At 42.2% G+C, this 26,084-nt stretch overlaps 1 protein-coding gene across 9 annotated transcripts in view; it reads right to left on the bottom strand.

Moving 5' to 3' along the window:
• The window catches only part of LOC141265450 (uncharacterized), a 239,138-nt gene that overhangs the window by 166,647 nt on the left and 46,407 nt on the right, over positions 1-26,084 (bottom strand). For 6 of the 9 annotated variants that reach the window (XM_073678575.1, XM_073678579.1, XM_073678582.1 and 3 more), the window contains 2 exons: positions 19,457-19,522; positions 10,598-10,631 (listed from right to left, as the gene is read on the bottom strand). In XM_073678575.1, the coding sequence (XP_073534676.1) occupies positions 10,598-10,631; positions 19,457-19,522 (100 nt within the window). The remainder of the gene's footprint in view (positions 1-10,597; positions 10,632-19,456; positions 19,523-26,084) is intronic. The other 3 variants (XM_073678576.1, XM_073678583.1, XM_073678581.1) reach the window with 1 other exon arrangement.

The following is a 26,084-nucleotide window of genomic DNA, read 5'->3' as shown; positions in this document are numbered from 1 at the left end:
GGGTGCTGTCATGGGCTCAGGAAAAACCGGCTACTGGTAAGTAACCTTCGTGTTTTCCCCTCCCCCATGAAAGCATACCTTGAGAGAATTTTGGAGAATTTATGAGCACCCTAGGAAGGGACCACCACCTGAAGTACCCTTCTCCCAAAGGTGAGATCAGAGGAGGACAGATCCAACCGATAGTGCTTAAAGAAGGTGGATGGTGTAGACCAAGTAGCAGCTCTACATATCTGATCGATTGAGAAGTCTGCCCTTTCCGCCCAGGAGGTTGCGACGGCTCTGGTGGAATGAGCCCTGACATTGTCCGGTGGACTTATATGCTAAACAAATGGCCTCCCTAAGCCACCTAGAAATAGTACCCTTGGACACCCCGTGACCCTTCCTATTCCCCTGAAAGGCCAGGAACAAGGAATGGTCCTTCCTCCATACACTAGTCATGTTAATGTACTGTAGTAGGGATCTTCTAACATCTAGGTGATGGAATCTAACTTCTCCTGGGTTTTTAGGATTGCTGCAAAACGAGGGTAGTACAATCTCCTGGTTACAGTGAAATCTAGATACCACTTTGGGAAGGTATGCTGGATCTGGACGCAAGGTGACCGTATCATCATAAATTTGTGTGTAGGGAGGATTAACCGAAAGGGCCTGCAGGTCACCCACCCTACGAGTAGACTTTAAGGCCACTAAGAGGATGGTCTTAAAGGTGAGGATCTTTGGAGAGACATCCTGTAGGGGTTCGAACGGGTCACTGGTAAGTGCGTTCAAGACGAAATTCAGGTCCCAGGAAGGAACTCTTAGGGACCGAACCGGTCTGGCTCTGGCACAGGACTTGATAAACCTCGAGACCCACCTGGTTCCCAGCCAAGTTACAATTATAGAGCGCCTCCAATGCCGACACCGGAACTTTAAGAGTCCCCGTGGCTCGGATCGGGCGCCGCCCCCTGATGTCACCTGGCACGCCTCTCCCAGCGTGCCCCGCGCCGTGACGTCAGGCGTGTCATACCCGGAAGTTACCACTCCGATGCACGGCCGACAGAAGCGGCAGGGGGAGGACGGCGCCGCAATCTACGGGAGGACGGAGCCTGCCTCACAGCGTGCGCCCGCTCGGACGCAGGACCCCAGGGGAGCTGCGGACGGCGCTTCTGGAGACTGGAACCCGGTGCATAGGCCAGTGCCCGCTCTTCCACACTGGAACAGCCCCAGGTAAGTCTTCTTTCTTCCAGACAGGTTCCCATCAAGGACAGGAAACCAACTGAAGCGAGGGAGAGGTACCGCCCTTTTATTTCAGACGGTTTCCTGTCCTTGGTGGGGCAGATCCCTCTCTCAAGGTGTGCTGTCATGGGTGAGGGGAAAATTATACTTTAGAAATAGATGATCTTGTTGAAGCTGCTTCAAAACACTTTCCTATTCATCACATGCGCTGTGTTGTGCACACGCTGCAGCTGGCAATAAGAGATAGTCTGCAAGAGGGACATGCTGGAAATCTGATTGGAAAAGTGAGGAAATTGGTTATTGCCGCCAGAACCCCTAAAATTGATTCCATCTTGAAGAGACGTGCTGGGAAAGGGGCAATTGTCGATCAAGCCACTCGGTGGGGCAGCACTTATTTAATGATTGAGCAATTGCTTGAACTAAAACCGTTTCTTACAGATATGGCGAACCCTCAGGTAACCCTAAATGAAGGTCAATGGACACAGGTGGCTGAATTGAAGGAATTGCTTAATCACCCATTTACCGTGACTAAAAAAATTACAAGCTGAGGATTTAACTCCTGGCATTTTCATAAGGGGGTGGAAGAACTTGCTATTTTGCCTGTCCCAAAGAGGAGGTTTAATCGCAGATGGCATTTCTGCTTCAATGAAGCGGAGAGAGACACAGCTATTGGAAAATAAAAATTTTCTGGCAGCTGTTTATGTGGACCCAAGTCATCGTATACTGCTTGATGATCAACAGCTTACTAAAGGAAAGAAGCTCTGACTGAGGTAGCAGTTAGGATGAGTGGCCTACAGGCCTGCCAGGCTCAAGAGGACTTGGGTCCTGACAGTGCTACTGCTGCCATATCTTCATTCTCATCAGATGAGGAGTTTGACTTTGACAAGTAGTTGGATGACATGGAGCAGGCAAAGCGTTGCCACAAGGAAAAAGATTTCACTCCGTCTCCTACACAAGCAGATTGAACATATTTCAGCAAAATGTTTCACTTGCTCTCAAAGAAATAGAAAAATTTAACCGTTCATCAAAACTGACTGTGCATGAAGCAATTCCTTTATACCCAGAAATTGTTAGAGATGTTGCCCATGTGGTTACGGCTTTGCCTCCAACCCAAGTTAGTGTAGAGAGGTTGTTCTCTAGCCTTAAAATTATTAGGTCAGATTTGAGGTCCTCTATAAAGGAGGATCTGATGGAGGCAATTCTATTTCTTAGAACAAATTCATAGACTGCACAAATGTTATTTAGTATGTTTTTCCTGAAAACTGTTTTTTGCCACTTACATAGTTTATTACATAGTGTTTGTATATATATATATATTATATATATATATATATTATATATTCTATATCACATAGTGTATTACATATTTACAATTTATTACAGTTTTTTGCGTTCTAAAGTTGTATTCCAATAAATATATATTATGTTCTATCTAAATATCTTGATTATTGTATCATAAAAATGATTAAATGTCGGATGTTCACATTGTACTACAATAAATTTTTCATTTAAATATAAGCAATATATGTGGGAGTCGGAGTCTGTGTAAGGGAAATTGAGGAGTCGGAGTCGCAGGTTTGGCTTACCGACTCCACAGCCCTGGGAATAAGGCCCCTTAACAGCCGCCATTTTAATGCATATCGGTGGTCATTAAGGGGTTAACCCCTTAAGCCCCGAGGGTGGTTTGCACGTTAATGACCAGGCCAATTTTTACAATTCTGACCACTGTCACTTTATGAGGTAATTACTCTGGAACGCTTCAACGGATCCCCCTGATTCTGAGACTGTTTTTTCGTGACATATTGTACTTCATGATTGTGGTAAAATTTCTTCGATATCACTTGCGTTTATTTGTGAAAAAAATGGAAATTTGGCGAAAATTTTGAAAATTTAGCAATTTTCAAAATTTGAATTTTTATGCCCTTAAATCAGAGAGATATGTCACACAAAAGAGTTAATAAATAACATTTCCCACATGTCTACTTTACATCAGCACAATTTTGGAACCAAAATTTTTTTTTGTTAGGAAGCTAAAAGGGTTAAAAGTTGACCAGCGATTTCTCATTTTTCCAACAAAATTTACAAAACCATTTTTTTAGGGACCACATCACATTTGAAGTCAGTTTGAGAGGTCTTTATGACAGAAAATACCCAAAAGTGACACCATTCTAAAAACTGCACCCCTCAAGGTGCTCAAAACCACATTCAAGAACTTTATTAACCCTTCAGGTGCTTCACAGGAATTTTTTGAATGTGGAAGAAAAAAATTAACATTTAACTTTTTTCACAAAAATGTTACTTTAGACCCAATTTTTTTTATTTTCACAGGGGTAACAAGAAAAAATGGACCCCAAAATTTGTTGTGCAATTTCCCCTGGGCACGCAGATACCCAATATGTGGGGAAAAAACACTGTTTGGGCGCACGGCAGGGCTCGGAAGGGAAGGAGCGCCATTTGACTTTTAGATTGTAAAATTTGCTTGAATAATTAGCGGACGCCATGTTGTGTTTGGAGAGCCCCTGTGTGCCCAAACATTGGAGCTCCCCCACAAGCGACCCCATTTTGGAAACTAGACACCCCAAGGCACCTATCTAGATGCATAGTGAGTGTTAGAACCTTGCTGTTAGGTTTTTTTTCCTTTGCTGGTCACATGACCTTGTTGGCCTATTTAGTCCTGCTCCGCCCTTCTGGCTTTGCTGGACTTCATTGTATATCTACTTTCTAGCTAGCCTGTGCTCTGTATCTAACTCTGTTAGTTTGCTTGGTCTACGGACCTCTATGTTCTATCTATTTTGTTTGTTCGTCTGTCTGCTACTATTTCTGTTAGGAGGTGTCCCATATTCCTCCCAGTCCTTAGTACTTGTAGGGATTCCCTCCCCACATCTATAGGTCTCCGTACAGACTAGATTAGGACTTTAGCAGGTCTGATCGCAGGATCAGGTTCCCTGTTACATCGTAGGGATTCAGCCGAGTCCTATAGTAGGGACAGATCTCCTCTCTTTCCTTAGCTTTGGTAGCAGAACATAACAGTGAGCACTTGGAACCCCCAGGTGTTTCACAAATTGATTCATAAATATGAAAAAGTGTTTTTTTTTTCACTTTTTCATTTTTACGAATCAATTTGTGAAGCACCTGGGGGTTCCAAGTGCTCACTATGCATCTAGATAGGTGCCTTGGTGGGTCTAGTTTCCAAAATGGGGTCACTTGTGGGGGAGCTCCAATGTTTGGGCACGCAGTAGCTCTCCAAACGCAACATGGCGTCCGCTAACAATTTGAGACGATTTTCCATTCAATTTGTTAGCGGACACCATGTTGCGTTTGGAGAGCCCGTGATGTGCCTAAACAGTGGAGCTCCCCCACAAGTGACCCCATTTTGGAAACTATACCCCTCAAGGATTTTATTAAGGTGTATAGTGAACATTTTGAACCCAGAGGTACGACACAGAATTTGTTTACATTAGGTCATCATATTGAATAAGTTGTCAGTAATCTTGAGCGCAAGTGCTCACTACTTGAGTTTGCATCGGGTACTCAGGTATGCACCATGTACAGCGTGTGCTCGAGTGACATGCTCGAGTCCCTGCTCCGCATGTTTCACGGTTATTAGACACCCAAAAAAAAACATGCGGGGATCACTCGTGCATGGCAGGCAATCCCCGTAAAGTTTTTTTGGCCGCGAAGCATATGGGGCAGAGACTCGAGCATGTCACTCAAATACCCACGATACTCAATGCATACCAGAGCACCGATGCAAACTCAAGTAGCGAGCACTTGCGCTCAACACTAGTCGCCATATCGTAATCTTTTTTTCTTACTTTTGAAAAAAATCCCAACCCCATCACAACCCCAACCGTAGCACAACCCTAACCGTAGCACAACCCTAACCCTAGCACAACCCTAACCCTAGCACAACCCTAACCCTAGCACAACCCTAACCCTAGCACAACCCTAACCCTAGCACAACCCTAACCCTAGCACAACCCTAACCCTAGCACAACCCTAACCCTAGCACAACCCTAACCCTAGCACAACCCTAACCCTAGCACAACCCTAACCCCAAACCCAGCCCTAACCCTAGCCCAATCCTAACCCAAGAGTTTATTTTTGACGCCGTTCCTCGTGCGGTATAAGTGATTAGACGACTTTATTCTTCGGGTCGGTGTGATTACAGCAATACCAGAATCATATGGGGTTTTTATGACTGACAGCTGTCACACACTAAAAGACGCATTTTTTGTAAAATCTAGTTTTTGCATCGCCATATTTTGAGAGCTATAATTTTTCCAGATTTTGGCAGACAGTCATGTGACGGCTCGTTTTTTGCGGGATGAGTTGACATTGTTATTGGTGCCATTTTCAGGCACGTGACATTTTTTGATCGCTTTCTATTCCGATTTTTGGGAGGCAGAATAAACAAAAACCAACAATTCAGGAATTTTTATTTATTTATTTTTTTTATTATTCTGTTCCGCGTGTGGTAAAATTGATAAGGCAGCTTTATTCTTCGGGTCAGTACGTTTACAGCGGTACCACATTTATATCGTTTTTCTATGTTTTGCACTTTTACATAATAAAAGCAATTTTATAGAAAAAATTCTTTTTTAGCATAGCTTTATTCTGAGAGCTATAACTTTTTTATTTTTCGGCTGATGGAGCTGTACGTTGGCTTGTTTTTTGCGGGACGAGAAGACGTTTTCGGCGGTGCTATTTTTATTTATATTTGTCTTTTTGATCGCGTGTTATTCCATTTTTTGTTTGGCGGTATGGTGATAAAGCATTGTTTTTTGCTTCGTTTTTTTTTTTTTTACCGTGTTCACTGAAGGGGTTAACTAGTGGGACAGTTTTATAGGTCAGGTTGTTCCGGACGCGGCGATACCAAATATGTGTACTTTTATTGTTTTCTTTGTTTTTTTCTAATAATATTTATTGATGGGTACATTATATTTTTATTTTTGGTGGATTATTATTATTATTTTTTTTTATATATATATTTTTGCAATTTTTTTTTAGTTTTTTTTTCACTTTCTGACACTTTTTACACTTTTTTGCTCTGTCCCACTCTGGGACTTTCACTTTTTTTTCTCTGATCGCCTGCATGGCACAGGAATGCAGCACCATCCCTGTGCCATACAGGCTGTCAGCGCTGGACAGGGAGATGATTGTTTGGAGATGCACTGCGCATGTCCAAACAATCTTCCTGCTGTCTGGTGACCCGGATGTTGTCATGACGACATCGGGTCGTCATGGCAACACCTGGGAAGCCTTTGCAGACAGCGCTGGAAGCCGGAAGAGGAAGTGAGTATGTGCGATAACCTCCCCTTGCCCCCGCAATGCTGCGATCGACTTCGATCGCAGCATCGCGGGGGTTAATGTGCTGGGAGCGGTGCAGGACCGCTCCCTGCACATTGTCACAGCTGACACCCGATACTATCAGCTGACACCCGGCGGCGATCGCGCCCGCACAGCCTGTGTGCGCGCGCGATCGCCATGACGTACTAATACGGGTCTGGCTCTTAAGTCCCAGGGCACAGACGCGTATTAGTACGTCAGATGTTGTTAAGGGGTTAATCATCTCCTGGAGTTTGTCTCAGGATCTGAATTACTTTGGTGCACTTTGCTACACCGGCCTTGGTGATAGTGTGCGACCACTGCCGGACAGAGCACTACACAGACACTTCACGTACCTATCCTCCTTGAACTGCGAACGCCCATCATCTACATACCTGGAGACCAGCAGCCGACTAGCAAATACATTCGCTCTTTCTCCACTTAAAGGGACTGGACTACTGGCATTTTGGAGCATTCATATAAACTGTTTTTCTATCCTATTGAGGAGGGACATTTATTTGCATACTTACCTACACCAAATATATGCAGGATTTTATGCAGGAGCCTTTTATCAATTATATCAGGTGAATGTTTAGGACAGTTTACTTTATTTTAAGAGTTAAAGTGGTATTCCCATTTCCAAGATCCTATCCCAACATGTAGTAGGTATAATAATAACAACAACAACAATAATATCAGCAAATATCTCCAATTAGAAATTTAGTACAGTTTTTTTTAATTCGTTATTTCACTTACGCAATGTAGGGCATTGCAGTAGCTTGGGCATTCATGGTTACAACTACTAACAGCTAACCAACTGTCTGTTATAACTGTGTAGCAACTCATTTGGGAAAAAAGGTAATATACTAAAAAGAAAAAAAACTGACCTTTCCGCTTCCTGTACAGACTAGAAATCCTTACCCCACAGACACTACTGGTTCCTGTGTGAGCAGAGATAGCCCTAACAACAGACTAGAAGATGGCAACTTGGACCTAAACTGCCTAAAAGGCTATTGAGTTGCTTCACAAGCCTCCTACAGAACCGGAGGACAGAGCAGAGTGTGAATATTTACTAAAGGGGAAGTGTGCTGAAAAAAAGAAATATCCCAAAGTGAGTAGTATAAGCCACGAAATACCAAACAAAGTATAAAATACGAGCTGCAAGACAATGTGTCACCTATTTCCAAGAAAGCAACAGAAGATACTGTAGGTGCAGAGTAGAGTACAGAAACATCGAAGCGATAACCCTTAGCTGGCATTTCACAGACTGGCTTAAAACAACAAAATGTCAGAACATCCAAATGAAACTATTACCAGTAGGAAATGCCACACATGGTATCACTAACAACGCAATGGGGGCAGTTTACATAGTAGACCGGACATGACAGGTTCCCTTAAAATTTGCCACTTTTCAGATGACAATATCCAATCTTAGGCTATTCTGAAGTCACCCCGGGACTGAACAGAGGTTTCATTTCTCCAACAGCCACTATCGAACTAATTCAGAGAATAATCATTACTAATGGGCTCCTCATGGAAAGCAATTACCAGTATACGTATCTTTACCCACTCTTTTTTTCAAAAATCACACAATTGCCCCCCCTTTTATCCATTCTCTCCTGCTCCATGGGACTTCATGACCAAGACTATGCACTTCCACCCAAATTATTTGAGAGTTATGTAGCCCTTGTTACACAAGAAATATACCCCATCCACCACCAAGTGTTAAACCCATGGATACTCCATTTCTCATAAAACACAAGAGGTGGGATATAAACGTCCATTGTGCTAAATTCCATGTGGTTTTTTTCCCTAATCTCCCCGAGTTGTAGATGTGGAAAAGATGTGGGTACACCAATTCACATATTCTGGGATTGTCTCAAGTTGGCCAGCTGCTGGAGACAAGTTAGATGATTCACATCTAAAATTCACCGACTGCCATCTGCCCGTTTTTCCTTCATTATTTCCTTACTTAAATGATATCCTGGTTTCAACGTACAAGAAATGAAATAATCAGACAACTAATTAGTTACAGCGAGGAAAAAAAGTATTTAGTCAGCCACCAATTGTGCAAGTTCTCCCACTTAAAAAGATGAGAGAGGCCTGTAATTGACATCATAGGTAGACCTCAACTATGAGAGACAAAATGAGAAAACAAATCCTGAAAATCACATTGTCTGATTTGGAAAGAAATTTTGGTGGAAAATAAGTATTTGGCCATCTACAAACAAGCAAGATTTCTGGCCCTCACAGACCTGTAACTTCTTCTTTAAGATCCTCCTCTGTCCTCCACTCATTACCTGTAGTACTGGCTCCTGTTTGAGCTTGTTATCAGTATAAAAGACACCTGTCCGCAACCTCAAACAGTCACTCTCCAAAGTCCACTATGGTGAAGACTAACGAGCTGTTGAAGGACACCAGGAACAAAATTGTAGCCCTGCACCAGGTTGGGAAGACTGAATCTGCAATGGGCAAGCAGCTTGGTGTTAAGAAATCAACTGTGGGAGCAATAATTAAAAAATGGAAGACATACAAGATATCTGAATCTCCCTCGATCTGGGGCTCCACACATAATCTCACCCCGTGGGGTCAAAATGATCTCAAGAACAGTGAGCAAAAATCCCAGTACCATGCGGGGGGACCTAGTGAATGACCTGCAGAGAGCTGGGACCAACATTACACAGGCTACCATCAGTAACACAAAACGCTGCCAGGGACTCAGATCCTGCAGTGCCAGACGCGTCCCCCTGCTTAAGCCATTACATGTCCGGGCCCGACTGAAGTTTGCTAGAGAGCATTTGGATGATCCAAAACAGTACTGGAAGAAAGTCAAATGGTCAGATGAAACCAAAGTAGAACTGTTTGGTAGAAACACGTCGTGTTTGGAGGAGAAAGAATGCTGAGTTGCATCCATGTACATGAAAGAATGAATGGGGCCATGTATCGTGAGATTTTGAGTGCAAACCTCCTTCCATCAGTAAGGGCATTGAAGATGAAATGTGGCTGGGTCTTTCAGCATGACAATGATCCCAAGCACACCGCCAGGGCAACGAAGCAGTGGCTTCGTAAGAAGCATTTCAAGGTCCTGGAGTGGCCTAGCCAGTCTCCAGATCTAAACCCTATAGAAAACCTTTGGAGGGAGTTAAAAGTCCATGTTGCCCAGCGACAGCCCCAAAACATCACTGCTCTAGAGGAGATCTGCATGGAGGAATGGGCCAACATACCAGCAACAGTGTGTGCCAACCTTGTGAAGACTTACAGAAAACGTTTGACCTCTGTCATTGCCAACAAAGGATATATAAAAAAGTATTGAGATTAACTTTTGTAGGTGACTAAATAAAATTTGAAAAAAAAAAATCTTTACAAATCACACAATATGATTTTCAGGATTTATTTGGTCTCTCATAGTTGAGGTCTACCTATGTCAATTACAGGCCTCTCATCTTTTTAAGTGGGAGAACTTGCACAATTGGTGGCTGACTAAATACTTTTTTTGCCTCACTGTATGCTAGTGCAGGCATTCCAGTTTTTTGATACCTGAAAAGGGAGCCAGAGATAAGCCAATGGTTCCGTAGAATACAGGACCATAACACCATAAAAATTCAAGTATACAAATATTGCTGCGCTATACCTATAATTTAGAGATCTATGATATGCTTACAAAGCACCTGTCACTGGGTCAAAAAGTGGCCAGCTCTTATTTTATCTGCTGTTCCTTAGTATTTCTTGCTTTTTTCAAATTAAGCCACATAGTTCCAAACATATGATCTTTTTTATTGATAGCCTTTTTTCATGGTCTTTACCAAGAGGGCGTTTCCCACACGATTCTCTAGGGGCATATCTTTAAATGTGAGCAATGCCCCTTTGGTTAAGATCATAAAAATTGGCACTAATTAAAAAATGACTGTTCTTTTTCTGAATAGATATATAAGCAGAGAGATATATTACAAAGTTAGAGAAATCTCAATTGCAAAACCTCTACAACCTCAATACAGTATAAATATAGTCCTGCCCTGGCAGGACAATTCCACAATTCCACAGACAAAGATAAACTTACCCACACGGATCTTATAAAACTCCTGTTGCTTCCTCTAAAAGATAGAAATAAAAAAAAATAAAAAACACACATTACCAAAATGCTCACAACATTGCATACTACATGCAACGTATTCAACACAGTTCTACAGAATGTTAGCTGAAAACCACATAGGTAATGGGCAATATCGACGTTATTAATAAATGACAGTAAAAGTTAAAAGGGAACCTGTAATTTGATTTGTGCAGTCCAAACAATGGACAGCATCACAGCCCAGCGGTACGATTGTAATCGGGTATTTTTGTTTGTTTGTTTTTTTAAATGCCTTGCTTCAAAGAAAATATACTTTTAAACATTTGGCTGGGAACCATATATGAAGTAAGCCAGTCTATGTGATCGACCGTTCTCTACCAATGTAGAGACTTGCGGGATGAGTCAACCGGGGGGCGGAGGTGGACTAGTCTGGTTCTTAAAAATTACATTTAAAAAAGTACATTTTCTCTAAAATACTCCAGCATTTCAGAGAAAAATATATTTGTCTGGCAGCGGGGCACGGATACACGCTATCCATAGTTTGGGCAGCAGGAAATAGATGAAAGATTCCCATTAATGGTTCAAATTTACAGGTGCATCTCACTAAATTAGAATATCATCAAAATGTTAATTTATTTTAGTTCTTCAATACAAAAAGTGAAACTCAAGTGTTTATTTCTGTTAATGTTGATGATTCTGGCTTACAGCCAATGAAAACACAAAAGGCATTATCTCAGTAAATTAGAATACTTTATAACAGCAGCTTGAAAAAGGATTTTAAAATCTGAAATGTTGGCCTACTGAAATGTATGTTCAGTAAATGAACTCAATACTGGGCCGGGGCTCCTTTTGCATCAGTTACTGCATCAATGTGGCGTGGCATGGAGGTGATCAGCCTGTGGCACTGCTGAGGTGTTATGGAAGCCCAGGTTGCTTTGATAGCAGCCTTCAGCTCGTCTGCATTGTTGGGTTGGGTGTCTCATCTTCCTCTTGACAATACCCCATAGATTCTCTAAGGGGTTAAGGTCAGGCGAGTTTTCTGACCAATCAAGCACAGTGATAATGTTGTTCTTAAACCAGGTATTGGTAGTTGTGGCAGTGTGGGCAGGTGCCAAGTCCTGCTGGAGAATGGAATTTCCATCTCCAAAAAGCTTGTCGGCAGAGGGAAGCATGAAGTGCTCTATAATTTCCTGGTAGACGGCTGTGCTGACTTTGGTCTTGATAAAACACAGTGGACCTACACCAGCAGATGACATGGCTCCCAAAACCATCACCGATTGTGGAAACTTCACACTAGACCTCAAGCAGCTTGGATTGTGTGCCTCTCCACTCTTCCTCCAGACTCTGGGACCTTGATTCCCAAATGAAAATTGGAACTCTGGGACCTTGTGGAGTGAGTCAATGACTGCCTTCTGTACATCTGTCAAGTCAGCAGTCATCCCCATGATTGTGGAGCCTACTGAAACAGACTAAGGGACCTTCTTAAATGCTTAGGAAGACTTTGCAGGTGTTTTTTGTTAATTATTCAGGGGTGTCATGCATAGTGGGATGGAGGGGTGCCATGCATTCCAGGATGGAGATCAGGGGTGCCATGCATATTAGGATGGGGATCAGGGGTGCCATGCGTATCAGGATGGGGATAGGGGCCACGTATAATAGGAAAGAGGGGGCCATATATACCAGGACGGGGGATATTAACAGAATTGGGTTACATTACCCCTATAACAGTGTCAGCAGCAGACCCCCTCCCCCTTAACAGTACATCATGACGATATTTTTTGCTTACATTTTTTTCTATTTTCCTCCTCTAATTGTCCGAAAAAATACGGCATTTATTTTAGTCCTTTTTCTAATTTTCTTCACATGAATTCTATGGTATATTTAATATGCATTTGTCTATACAAGATAGAATGTTGCTATATAAAAGCTGTGTCTTAATGGAATTAGTGACACCTGTTTTGGAGGATATAAAACAACCATGATGTATAAATCATTTGTATATATCTGAAGAAGGAGATAGTTCAGCTCTGAAACACGTAGCATTTTAATAAATATAATTTTTATACTCAATATTTTGGTACCCATCCCTTTGTCCAGAATTGGCAGAGCTTTTTAAAACACTCTTTTTTTTACAAGTTCTCAATTGTATTTTCTGGGTTTAAGTCCTGGATCCAGAGGGTTGAGCAGCAGCCATTGGAGTGTCGATATGCTATCATCATAGTTGTGCCTGGCATGGCACAACTTTCATAGGTGAGATTACTTGCTCTACTCTGTTTTCTTATTGTCTGACCTGCACAAGGAGAGCTTCCTCTTTTTCTCTTCTTGTTTTCCCATTTTCATAAATTAGTTTCATTAGAAAGATTGTGTATACCAATGCATCAAATACAGAAAAATACAATTTGTAGATCTATAAAAAAAATTGATAAACACCTACAAGCTGAAAATAAGAATTGGTCAAAAAGGTAACAGGCAGAGGGTGAAGAGTATCCTTGTCAATAGCGTACTAAATAGTCCATAAAGCAAAATTTTATATAAACCATCACATTAAGAAAACAATATAAATGGAAGTTGCTCAAGTGCAAACATAAGTACTATATATTATAATATACATTAAAGTGAAAAAGGAGCTACAACATACAGTAGTTGTTGACCTCACCTCAATGTTGCTGCAGATGATAGAAGAATGCACCACATAATTATTTTTTTATGGTAGACTTATTAATACAGTCATGGCCGAAAGTGTTGGCACCCTTTAAATTGTTCCAGAAAATGAATTACTTCTCCCAGAAAATTATTGCATTTGCACGTGTTTTGTTATACACGTTTATTTCCTTTGTGTGTATTGGAACAACAAAAAAATGAGGAAAAAAAGGCAAATTGGACATCAATTCACATAAAACCCCAAAAATGGGCAGGACAAAATTGTGGGAAAACTACCTTGTTTCAAGCATGCGATGCTCGTTCAAACTCACCTGTGGCAAGTAAAAGGTGTGTAAATCACACCTGAAACCAGATAAAAAGGGGAGAAATTGACTCAATCTTTGCATTGTGTGTGGCACACTAAGCATGGAGAAGAGCACTGTCTGAGGACCTGAGAACCAAAATTGTTGAACATCAATCATCTCAAAGTTACAAGTCCAGCTACAGATATCTTGATGTTACTTTGTCCACTGTGAGCAACATAATCAGAACATTTACAACCTATGGCACAGTAGCTAATCTCTCTAGACGTGGATGGCAGAGAAAAATTTGATAAAAGGTTGCAATGCAGGATAGTCCGGATGGTGGATAAGCAGCTTCAATCAAGGTCCAAAGAAATTCAAGCTGTCCTGCAGGCTCAGGGTGCATTAGTGTCAGAGCGAACTATCTGTCAACATTTGAATGAAATGGAACGCTATGGTAGGAAACCCAGGAGGACCTCACTGCTGACACAGACATAAAAAAGCTAGACTTCAGTTTGCCAAAATGTACGTGAGTAAGCCAAAATTCTTCTGGGAAAGCATCTTCTGAACAGATAAGACCAAGATAAAGATTTTTGGTAAAGCACATTATTCTACTGTTTACCAAAAACGGAATGAGGCCTACAAATTAAAAAACACAGTACCGATAAGTCAAATATGGTGGAGATTCAAAGATGTTTTGCTGCCTTTGGCACTAAAGTGCCTTGACTGTGTCCAAGGCATCATGAAATCTCAAGATTATCAAAGGATTTTGGGTCACAATGTAGTGCCCAGTATCAGAAAGCTGGGATTGCATCCTAGGTCATGGGCCTTCCAACAGGGTAATGACCCCAAACATACTTCAAGAAGCACCCAAAAAGATCTTAAAATTGCTGTTGGGAGAAGGCACCCTTCAAATATGGGAGACCTGGAACAGTTTGCAAAAGAAGAGTGATCCAAAATTCCAGTTGAGAGGTTTGAGAAGCTTGTTGGTGGTTATAGGAAGCAATTGATTGCAGTTGCTGTATTTTTCGGACTATAAGACAAACTTTTTTCCTCCAAAATTTTGGAGGAAAGTGGGGGGAGCATCTTATAGTCCAAATACTATATTATTGTATGGCAGCTTGGTGGTTGGTGTGGTGGAGCGGCAGCGGGGGATCAGCTGGTACAAGAGGCAGCAGCCTGGCTGTGCCAGCTACTAAAGAAAATGAATATTCCCTGCTCCCCAAGCCCATGGGTGTGGAGAGCAATGAATATTCATTTCTCTTAATAGTCGGCACACACTGGAGCCGCAGCGCGGCTCCTGCTGCCGCTCTGCGGTCAGTGTGCCCACTATTAAAGCTCATAAATATTCGCTACAACCCACCCACTACATCGCCGCTCACACAGTGAGTGTCGGCAGCAGAGTGGGACAGCGCTGGATGAGAGAGGAGATGAGTATGATTGCTCTTTTTTTTTTGTAGGCAGCGTGTTGGGGGCTCAGAGGGTGCGACGCAAACCAGGATGGGGGCTCAGAGGGTGCGACGCATACCAGGATGGGGGCTCAGAGGGTGCGACGCATACCAGGATGGGGGCTCAGAGGGTGCGACGCATACCAGGATGGGGGCTCAGAGGGTGCGACGCATACCAGGATGGGGGCTCAGAGGGTGCGACGCATACCAGGATGGGGGCTCAGAGGGCGCGACGCATACCAGGATGGGGGCTCAGAGGGCGCGACGCATACCAGGATGGGGGCTCAGAGGGTGCGACGCATACCAGGATGGGGGCTCAGAGGGCGCCACGCATACCAGGATGGGGGCTCAGACGGCGCCACGCATACCAGGATGGGGGCTCAGAGGGTGCCATGCACACCAGGATGGGGGCTCAGAGGGTGCCATGCATACCAGGATGGGATGGAGGCCACTTATACCAGGAAGGAGGGGCCATACATACCAGGATGGAGGATATTAACAGAATTAGGGGACATTACCCCAATACTAGTGTCAGCAGCACACCCCCTTCCCCATAACAGGGCATCATGACCACATCTTTTGCTTACATTTTTTTTCCTATTTTCCTCCTTTAAAACCTAGGTGCGTCTTATGGTCCGGTACGTCTTATAGTCCGAAAAATACGGTATTTATTCCACAGCATGGAAGCCAAATATTAAGTTGAGTGTGCTTACAACTTTGTCCGATTTGTTTTTTTTGTGTGAAATTATGTCAAATTTGCCTTTTTTCTTTGTTTTGTGTTGTTTCAATACACATAATGGAAATAAAAATGTATAACAAAAACATGTGTAATTGCAATAATTTTCTGGGAGAAATACTTAATTTTCTGGAATAATTTCAAGGGTGCCAACACTTTCAGTCATGACTAATTGTAACAGATTCAAGGTTGAATGACTATAGAGATACCTTGGGCACAAATCCAACAGGCTGGTGAGTGAAAAAGAAAATCATTTAGAAAAGAGTGGACTAAATACAATATATGTACTTTATATGATCAGGTAAAAAGACAACAAGTAACTATCAGGTGGAGAGTGGTAGCTGAAATACAAATAAGCAATCAGGGTAAAAAGTACATCAATAACAGCGCACTCATCACTGCTGATACCAGGTAGCAACAACAAGATGCGGTCCACAACTATTTTGTGAAACCTTTTTCACTTTTCTGTATATTATAATGCAGGGCTGTGGAGTCGGAGAAGTGGAGTCAGAGCCCATTTTGGTGGAGTCGGTATAAAATGGACCAACTCAGACTCCTAAAATATATAATAAATTGGGTACAGTAGTTCAATGCAGTTTCTGTGGAATATTTTTACATAAGCATTTGGGAAAGTTATGAAATATCCTATAAAGGTCTATCCTATTCCTGATCTAAGGGTTGTAAGACGGCAGTGTCACCTCAGTAACTGAGGCAGTGACCCAGCATAAGCAGCTTTAATTCAGCAACTCACGGGTAAACAAAGTCCTCCGCTTCGCAGCCGGGTTAACATAAGCCCATAAACAACGGTTGCCTTGGGCAACGGCCATGCCGGGCCGCTCAGAGCCCGACAGGTGCAGAGCTTTCCCAGGCGTGGGTTCAGCTACTCACAGATCCACCGAGCTTTCCTACTATGCTCCTAGCAGGTCCCAACACTGAACAACACTCATCCTTAATGCAGGGTTTTTAAAGGACCTGTGGCAAGAGCCACTGGAAAACCAGGGCTGGAGGGAGGAGACCGTCCCACTGCCTTCCTGTAGCCTCCTCCAAGAAATGAAGGCTCTGCCAGGTTTTACTTAATCGGCCTTAGCCAGATAGCCTGACCAGGTCAATCCTCACCTTCATTCCAGCACTGCAGCCGCAGGTGAGTCTGTGACTGCAATGCACGCCAATGGTTTTAATAGGTCTCTGTACACATTCTGGGGGATATATAACATCCCTTCGCATACGTCCCAGTCACTGCCTCACAGGGTCTAGACTTTTTGCTGAGATGAATCTGTGCTACAGTAAATTTATCACTTAAACATGAGCCATGCATGAAGGAGTCTGAGTCAAGGAAATTGAGGAGTCGGAGGTTTGGCTTACCGACTCCAAGCCCTGTTATAATATATAGTTGCCCACACTTTTATGTTTGACCTTGAGTAGTTTCCATTTTATTTGGTCTTTTTAGCACAGTGGTTTATATAAAATTTTGTTGTAATTTGTAGTTATGCTACCACAAACTGCAATGGTCACATTTCCCTTGCTTGTATTTTGCCATCAATGGCGATAAATCACATATTGTGCTTGCCTATATAGTGCCATTAATTCCACAGCGATTTACAGACAAACACACGTGGTCAAAATTGTTGGTACCCCTCGTTTAAATGAAAGAAAAACCCACAATGGTCAGAGAAATAACTTAAATCTGACAAGAGTAATAAATTAAAAATCTATGAAAATGAACAAATGAAAGTCAGACATTGCTTTTCAACCCTACTTCCACAGAATTTAAAAAAAAATTAAACTCATGAAATAGGCCTGGACAGAAATGATGGTACCCCTGAAAATAATGTGACAAAAGGGACATGTTAAATCAAGTTGTGTCCACTAATTAGCATCACAGGTGTCTAATATCTTGTAATCAGTCAGTGGGCCTGTATATAAGGCTACAGATACATACTGTGCTGTTTGGTGACATGGTGTGTACCACACTCAACATGGACCACAGGAAGCAAAAGAAAGTTGTCTCAGGAGATTAGAAAGAAAATTATAGACAAGCATGTTAAAAGGTAAAGGTTATAAGACCATCTCCAAGCAGCTTGATGCCCCTGTGACTACATTTGCACATATTATTCAGAAATTTAAGATCCATGGGACTGTAGCCAACCTCCCTGGAAGTAGCCGAAGGAGGAAAATTGATGACAACTCAAAGAGACGGATAATACGAACGGTAACAAAAGAGCCCAGGATAACTTCTAAAGAGATTAAAGGTGAACTTCAAGCTCAAGGAACATCAGTGTCAGATCCCACCATCCGTCGTCGTTAGATCCAAAGTGGACTTCATGGGAGACGACCAAGGACAACACCATTGTTGAAAAAAATCATAAAGCCAGACTGGAATTTGCCAAACTACATGTTGACAAGCCACAAAGCTTCTAGGAGAATGTTCTATGGACAGATGAGACAAAAATGGAAGTTTTTGGCAAGCCACATCAGCTCTTTGTTCACAGATGGAAAAATGAAGCATATCAAGAAAAGAACACTGTCCCTACTGTGAAACATGGAGGAGGCTCTGTTATGTTCTGGGGCAGCTTTGCTGCATCTGGCACAGGGTGTCTTGAATCTGTGCAGGGTACAATGAAACCTCAAGACTATCAAGGGATTCTAGAGAGAAATGTGCTGCCCAGTGTCCGAAAGCTTGGTCTCAGTCTCAGGTCATGGGTCTTGCAACAGAATAATGACCCAAAACACACAGCTAAAAACACCAAAGAATGGCTAAGAGGAAAACATTGGACTATTCTGAAGTGGCCTTCTATGAGCCCTGTCCTAAATCCTATTGAGCATCTTTAGAAAGAGCTGAAACATGCCATCTGGAAAAGGCAACCTTCAAACACGAGACAACTGGAGCAGTTTGCTCATGAGGAGTGGGCCAAAATACCTGTCGAGAGGTGCAGAAGTCTCATTGACAGTTACAGGAATCGTTTGATTGCAGTGATTGCCTCAAAAGGTTGTTCAACAAAATATTAAGTTAAGAGTACCATCATTTCTGTCCAGGCCTATTACATGAGTTTATTGTTTTTTTTAAATTCTGTGGAAGCAGGGTTGAAAAGCAATGACTGACTTTCATTTGTTCAGTTTCATAGATTTTTAATTTATTATTACTTTTGTCAGATTAAAGTTATTTCTGGGACGATTGTGGGTTTTTCTTTCATTAAACGAGGGGTACCAACAATTTTGACCACGTGTAAAAAGTTATTAAAATCACACATCTTAACCAACGAATAAAAATGTGACTGAACTGCTGCAAGTGTTGAGTGAAATAATCTTATCAGAGAATTTTGCTTCTTTCTCCACTTATAAGACATCCCCCCCCCCTAAACTTGTTATACACTCCTGAAATATACAGCTCAACTCTGTCTTGCCAAGGACAAGACAGACTGCCAGCTCACAGTGTTATCAGTTTACACAGCTCATTATACTTCATGGAGAGGGAGGGAAAGCACGAGTAAGCAGCAGAGTGAAAAAAGAAGAAAAACACAGAAATATGAGCTTTCTAACAAGTCTTTACCTCACCCCGTAGTTGGATTCACATCCACACTGATCACTGCTGCTGTATAATTTCCTTTCCTCTACCGTTTCTCCTGTTTGTTTACTAACTAAGGAATGAAGTGCAGAAATCCACCCCAGTATGTTATGCTGTGTATGGGGAAGATCATAGCATAGTATTCGGTCGAATGCTCACCATATGTTTCTTTCCATTTAAATGAATTTTAAATGTTTCAACATCATAAACGGCAACCCTACAAATCTAAGTAGAAAGAACACAAGAATAGGTTAGTTTAGTTAGTCTTGCAGGAAATCTTTAAAAAGGAAGCGGCCACCAGGATTATCCCATATAAAGTACGGCCACCAACATTACTGCCTTTGTTATAGCGTTCTGGAGTGTTGTAAAAAAAAAAAAAAAGAAAGTCCCCAATCCAGTCTGCAGATCTTAAAAAAGACCTTTTAGTATTCTCACTGATGTTGGGGTCTGGTCCGATTGGAGTCTCCTTTCTTCTTGCGATCGCTATCCTCCTTACCTACTTTATGTGGATGAGGCGTCCTACGTCATCCACACAGTGTTTCCCATATTGCTCCTGTGCAGGCGCACTTCTCTCTGCCCTGTCGAAAGGTGGATGATGATTGGGACAAGAGAGGAGGCACTAAACACATTTTTTATGTCATTCCATTATGCTGTAAAAAAAACTCCCTAATGGTGGCGTGTGTACAGTACTTTATATGGGAAAAACCTGTTGACCGCTTCCCCTTAACATGCACAAAGTTTCATCATGCTGTTATATTATGTAAATATAACATTTTAAATGCAAAACACAAAGCCTAGTTTAGAGCTTTAGGGGTGTTATATTTTTTTTCCTCATTTCTTCATCATTGCATTGCAAAAGGTAATATTTTTCAAATTTTGTCAATTTTTTTTGTTTTGCTTTTAATTGTATTTTTGTGGAGCTGCAGCAACTAAAAATGAGAATTCTGGGGATTCGAATTTCTTTTGCTTCATGACAGCGGCTGGCAAGTGTGTATATATATATATATTATATAAAATCTATATCTATCTATCTATCTATATATATATATATATATATATATACACACATACAGATATACACACACACACACACACACACACACTACGGTTCAAAAGTTTGGGGTCACTCAGACAATTTTGTGTTTTCCATGAAAACTCATACTTTTATTTATCAAATGAGTTGCAAAATGAACAGAAAATATAGTCCAGACATTGACAAGGTTAGAAATAATGATTTTTATTTGAAAGAATAATTTTCTCTTTCAAACTTTGCTTTCGTCACAGAATGCTCCCTTTGCAGCAATTCCAGCATTGCAGACCTTTGGCTTCTAGCTGTTAATTTGCGGAGGTAATCTTGAGAAATTTCACCCCATGCTTCCTGAAGCATCTCCCACAAATTGGATTGGCTTGATGGGCACTTTTTGCGTACCATAAGGTCAGGCTGCTCCCACAACAGCTCAATGGGGTTGAGATCTGGTGACTGCGCTGGCCACTCCATTACAGATAGAATACCAGCTGCCTGCTTCTTCCCTAAATAGTTCATACATAATTTGGAGGCATGCTTTGGGTCACTGTCCTGCTGTAGGATGAAATTGGCTCCAATCAAGCGCTGTCCACAGGGTATGGCATAGCGTTGCAAAATGGAGTGATAGCCTTCCTTATTCAAAATCCCATTTACCTTGTACAAATCTCCCACTTTACCAGCACCAAAGTAACCCCAGACTATCACATTACCTCCACCTTGCTTGACAGATGGCGTCAGGCACTCTTCCAGCATCTTTTCAGTTGTTCTGCGTCTCACAAATGTTCTTCTGTGTGATCCAAACATCTCAAACTTTGATTTGTCGGTCCATAAAACTTTTTTCCAATCTTCCTCTGTCCAATGTCTGTTCTTTTGCCCATATTAATCTTTTCCTTTTATTAGCCAGTCTCAGATACGGCTTTTTCTTTGCCACTTTGCCCTGAAGGCCAGCATTCCGGAGTTGCCTCTTCACTGCAGACGTTGACACTGGCGTTTTGCGTGTACTATTTAATGAAGCTGCCAGTTGAGGAGCTGTGAGGCGTCGATTTCTCAAACTAGAAACTTTAATGCACTTGTTTAGTTGCTCAGTTGTGCAGTGGGGCCTCCCACTTCTCTTTCTACTTTGGTTAGAGCCTGTTTGTGCTCTCCTCCGAACAGAGTAGTACACATCGTTGTAGGAAATCTTCAGTTTCTTGGCAATTTCTCGCATGGAATAGCCTTCATTTCTAAGAACAAGAACAGACTGTCGAGTTTCACATGAATGTTCTCTTTTTCTGGCCATTTTGAGAGTTTCATAGAACAAACAAATGTAATGCTCCGGATTCTTAACTAGCTCAAAGGAAGGTCAATTTTATAGCTTCTAAAATCAGCCAAACTGTTTTCAGCTGGGCTAACATACTTGTGCAAGGGTTTTCTAAACATCCATTAGCCTTCTTACAGTTAGCAAACACAATGTACTATTAAAACACTGGAGTGGTGGTTGTTGGAAATGGGCCTCTATACACCTATGTAGATATTGCAATAAAAACAAGATGTTTGCAACTAGAATAGTCATTTACCACATTAACAATGTATAGAGTGTATTTCTGATTCATTTAATGTTAGCTTCATTGAAAAAAAAGTGCTTTTCTTTCAAAAATAATGAAATTTCTAAATGACCCCAAACTTTTGAACGGTAGTGTGTATATATGTATATTATATATATATATATATATATATATATATATATATATATATATACACACATATATATATATATACACACACACACACACATATACATACATACATACATACATACAGTACAGACCAAAAGTTTGGACACACCTCATTTAAAGATTTTTCTGTATTTTCATGACTATGAAAATTGTACATTCACACTGAAGGCATCAAGACTATGAATTAACACATGTGGAATTATATACGTAACAAAAAAGTGTGAAACAACTGAAAATTTGTCTTATATTCTAGGTTCTTCAAAGTAGCCACCTTTTGCTTTGATGACTGCTTTGCACACTCTTGGCATTTTCTTGATGAGCTTCAAGAGGTAGTCACTGGAAATGGCTTTCACTTCACAGCTGTGCCCTGTCAGGTTTAATAAGTGGGATTTCTTGCCTTATAAATGGGGTTGGGACCATCAGTTGTGTTGTGCAGAAGTCTGGTGGATACACAGCTGATAGTCCTACTGAATAGACTGTTAGAATTTGTATTATAGCAAGAAAAAAGCAGCTAAGTAAAGAAAAACGAGTGGCCATCATTACTTTAAGAAATGAAGGTCAGTCAGTGCGAAAAATTGGGAAAACTTTGAAAGTGTCCCCAAGTGCAGTTGCAAAAACCATCAAGCGCTATAAAGAAACTGGCTCACATGAGGACCGCCAAAGGAAAGGAAGACCAAGAGTCACCTCTGCTTCTGAGGATAAGTTTATCTGAGTCACCAGCCTCATAAATCGCAGGTTAACAGCAGCTCAGATTAGAGACCAGGTCAATGCCACACAGAGTTCTCGCAGCAGACACATCTCTTCAACAACTGTTAAGAGGAGACTTTGTGCAGCAGGCCTTTATGGTAAAATAGCTGCTAGGAAACCACTGCTAAGGACAGGCAACAAGCAGAAGAGACTTGTTTGGGCTAAAGAACACAAGGAATGGACATTAGATCAGTGGAAATCTGTGCTTTGGTCTGATGAGTCCAAATTTGAGATCTTTGGTTCCAACCACCGTGTCTTTGTGCGACGCAGAAAAGGTGAAAGGATGGACTCTACATGACTGGTTCCCACCGTGAAGCATGGAGGAGGAGGTGTGATGGTGTGGGGGTGTTTTGCTGGTGACACTGTTGGGGATTTATTCAAAATTGAAGGCATACTGAACCAGCATGGCTACCACAGCATCTTGCAGCGGCATGCTATTTCATCCGGTTTGCGTTTAGTTGGACCATCATTTATTTTTCAACAGGACAATGACCCTAAACACACCTCCAGGCAGTGTAAAGGCTATATGACCAAGAAGGAGAGTGATGGGGTGCTACGCCAGATGACCTGGCCTCCACAGTCACTAGACCTGAACCCAATCGAGATGGTTTGGGGTGAGCTGGACCGCAAAGTGAAGGCAAAAGGGCCAACAAGTGCTAAGCAACTCTGGGAACTCCTTCAAGATTGTTGGAAGACCATTTCCGGTGACTACCTCTTGAAGCTCATCAAGAGAATGCCTAGAGTGTGCAAAGCAGTCATCAAAGCAAAAGGTGGCGACTTTGAAGAACCTAGAATATAAGACATATTTTCATTTTTTTCACACTTTTTTGTTAAGTATATAATTCCACATGTGTTAATTCATAGTTTTGATGCCTTCAGTGTGAATGTACAATTTTTATAGTCATGAAAATACAGAAAAATCTTTAAATGAGAAGGTGTGTCCAAACTTTTGGTCTGTACTGTACATACACACATATATACATACACACACTGCTCAAAAAAATAAAGCGAACACTCAAATAACACATCCTAGATCTGAATGAATTACATATTCTCATTGAATACTTTGTTCTGTACAAAGTTGAATGTGCTGACAACAAAATCACACAAAAATCATCAATGGAAATCAAATTTATTAACCAATGGAGGCCTGGATTTGGAGTCGCGCCCAAAATTAAAGTGGAAAAACACACTACAGGCTGATCCAACTTTGATGTAATGTCCTTAAAACAAGTCAAAATGAGGCTCAGTATTGTGTTTGGCCTCCACGTGCCTGTATGACCTCCCTACAATGCCTGGGCATGCTCCTGATGAGATTGCGGATGGTCTCCTGTGGGAGCTCCTCCCAGACCTGGACTAAAGCATCTGCCAACTCCAGGACAGTCTGTGGTGCAACGTGAAGTTGGTGGATGGAGCGAGACATGATGTCCCAGATGTGCTCAAATCGGATTCAGGTCTGGGGAATAGGCGGGCCAGGCCATAGCTTCAATTCTTTCATCTTGCAGGAACTGCTGACACACTCCAGCCACATTTGGTCTGGCATTGTCCTGCATTAGGAGGAACCCAGGGCCAACCGCACCAGCATATGGTCTCACAAGGGGTCTGGGGATCTCACCTCGGTACCTAATGACAGTCAGGCTACCTCTGGCGAGCACATGGAGGGCTGTGCGGACCTCCAAAGAAATGCCACCCCACACCATTACTGACCCACTGCCAAACCGGTCGTGCTGAAGGATGTTGCAGGCAGCAGATCGCTCTCCACGGTGTCTCCAGACTCTGTCACATGTGCTCAGCGTGAACCTGCTTTCATCTGTGAAGAGCACAGGGCGCCAGTGGCAACTTTGCCAATCCTGGTGTTCCGTGGCAAGTGCCAAGCGTCCTGCAAGGTGTTGGGCTGTGAGCACAACCCCCATCTGTGGATGTCGGGCCCTCATACCACCCTCATGGAGTCGGTTTCTAACAGTTTGTGCAGACACATGCACATTTGTGGCCTGCCGGAGGTCATTTTGCAGTGCTCCTCCTGTTCCTCCTTGCACAAAGGCGGAGGTAGCAGTCCTGCTGCTGGGTTGTTGCCCTCCTATGGCCCCCTCCACGTCTCCTGGTGTACTGGCCTGTCTCCTGGTAGCGCCTCCAGCCTCAGGACACTACGCTGACAGACACAGCAAACATTCTTAACACAGCTCGCATTGATGTGCCATCCTAGATGAGCTGCATTACCTGAGCAACTTCTGTGGGTTGTAGAGTCCGTCTCATGCTACCACGAGTGTGAAAGAACAACCAACATTCAAAAGTAACCAAAACATCAGCCAGAAAGCATTGGTACTGAGATGTGGTCTGTGGTCCCCACCTGCAGAAACACTCCTTTATTTAGTGTGTCTTGATAATTGCCAATAATTTCCATCTATTGTCTATTCCATTTGCACAACAGAATGTGAAATTGATTGTCAATCAGTGTTGCTTCCTAAGAGGACAGTTTGATTTCACAGAAGTTTGATTTACTTGGGAGTTATATTCTGTTAAGTGTTCCCTTTATTTTTTTGAGCAGTGTATATTATATATATCTATATATACATTACAGACCAAAAGTTTGGACACACCTTCTCATTTAAAGATTTTACTGTATTTTCATGACTATGAAAATTGTACATTCACACTGAAGGCATCAAAACTATGAATTAACACATGTGAAATTATATACTTTACAAAAAAGTGTGAAACAACTGAAAATATGTCTTATATTCTAGGTTCTTCAAAGTAGCCACCTTTTTGCTTTGACTACTGCTTTGCACACTCTTGGCATTCTCTTGATGAGCTTTAAGAGGTAGTCACCGGAAATGGTCTTCCAACAATCTTGAAGGAGTTCCCAGAGATGCTTAGCACTTGTTGGCCCTTTTGCCTTCACTCTGCGGTCCAGCTCACCCCAAACCATCTCGATTGGGTTCAGGTCTGGTGACTGTGGAGGCCAGGTCATCTGGCGTAGCACCCCATCACTCGCCTTCTTGGTCAAATAGCCCTTACACAGCCTGGAGGCGTGTTTGGGGTCATAGTCCAGTTGAAAAATAAATGATGGTACAACTAAACACAAACCGGATGGAATAGCATGCCGCTGCAAGATGCTGTGGTAGCCATGCTGGTTCAGTATGCCTTCAATTTTGAATAAATCCCCAACAGTGTCACCAGCAAAGCACCCCCACACCATCACACCTCCTCCTCCATGCTTCACGGTGGGAACCAGGCATGTAAAGTCCATTCGTTCACCTTTTCTGCATTGCACAAAGACACGGTGGTTGGAACCAAAGAT

Source organism: Phyllobates terribilis, unplaced genomic scaffold (assembly GCF_046119375.1).
Source record: "Phyllobates terribilis strain yellow unplaced genomic scaffold, ASM4611937v1 Scaffold_4__5_contigs__length_816908805, whole genome shotgun sequence".
NCBI classification, from domain to species: Eukaryota; Metazoa; Chordata; class Amphibia; order Anura; family Dendrobatidae; genus Phyllobates; species Phyllobates terribilis.
This window is presented reverse-complemented; position numbering and strand designations above follow the sequence as displayed.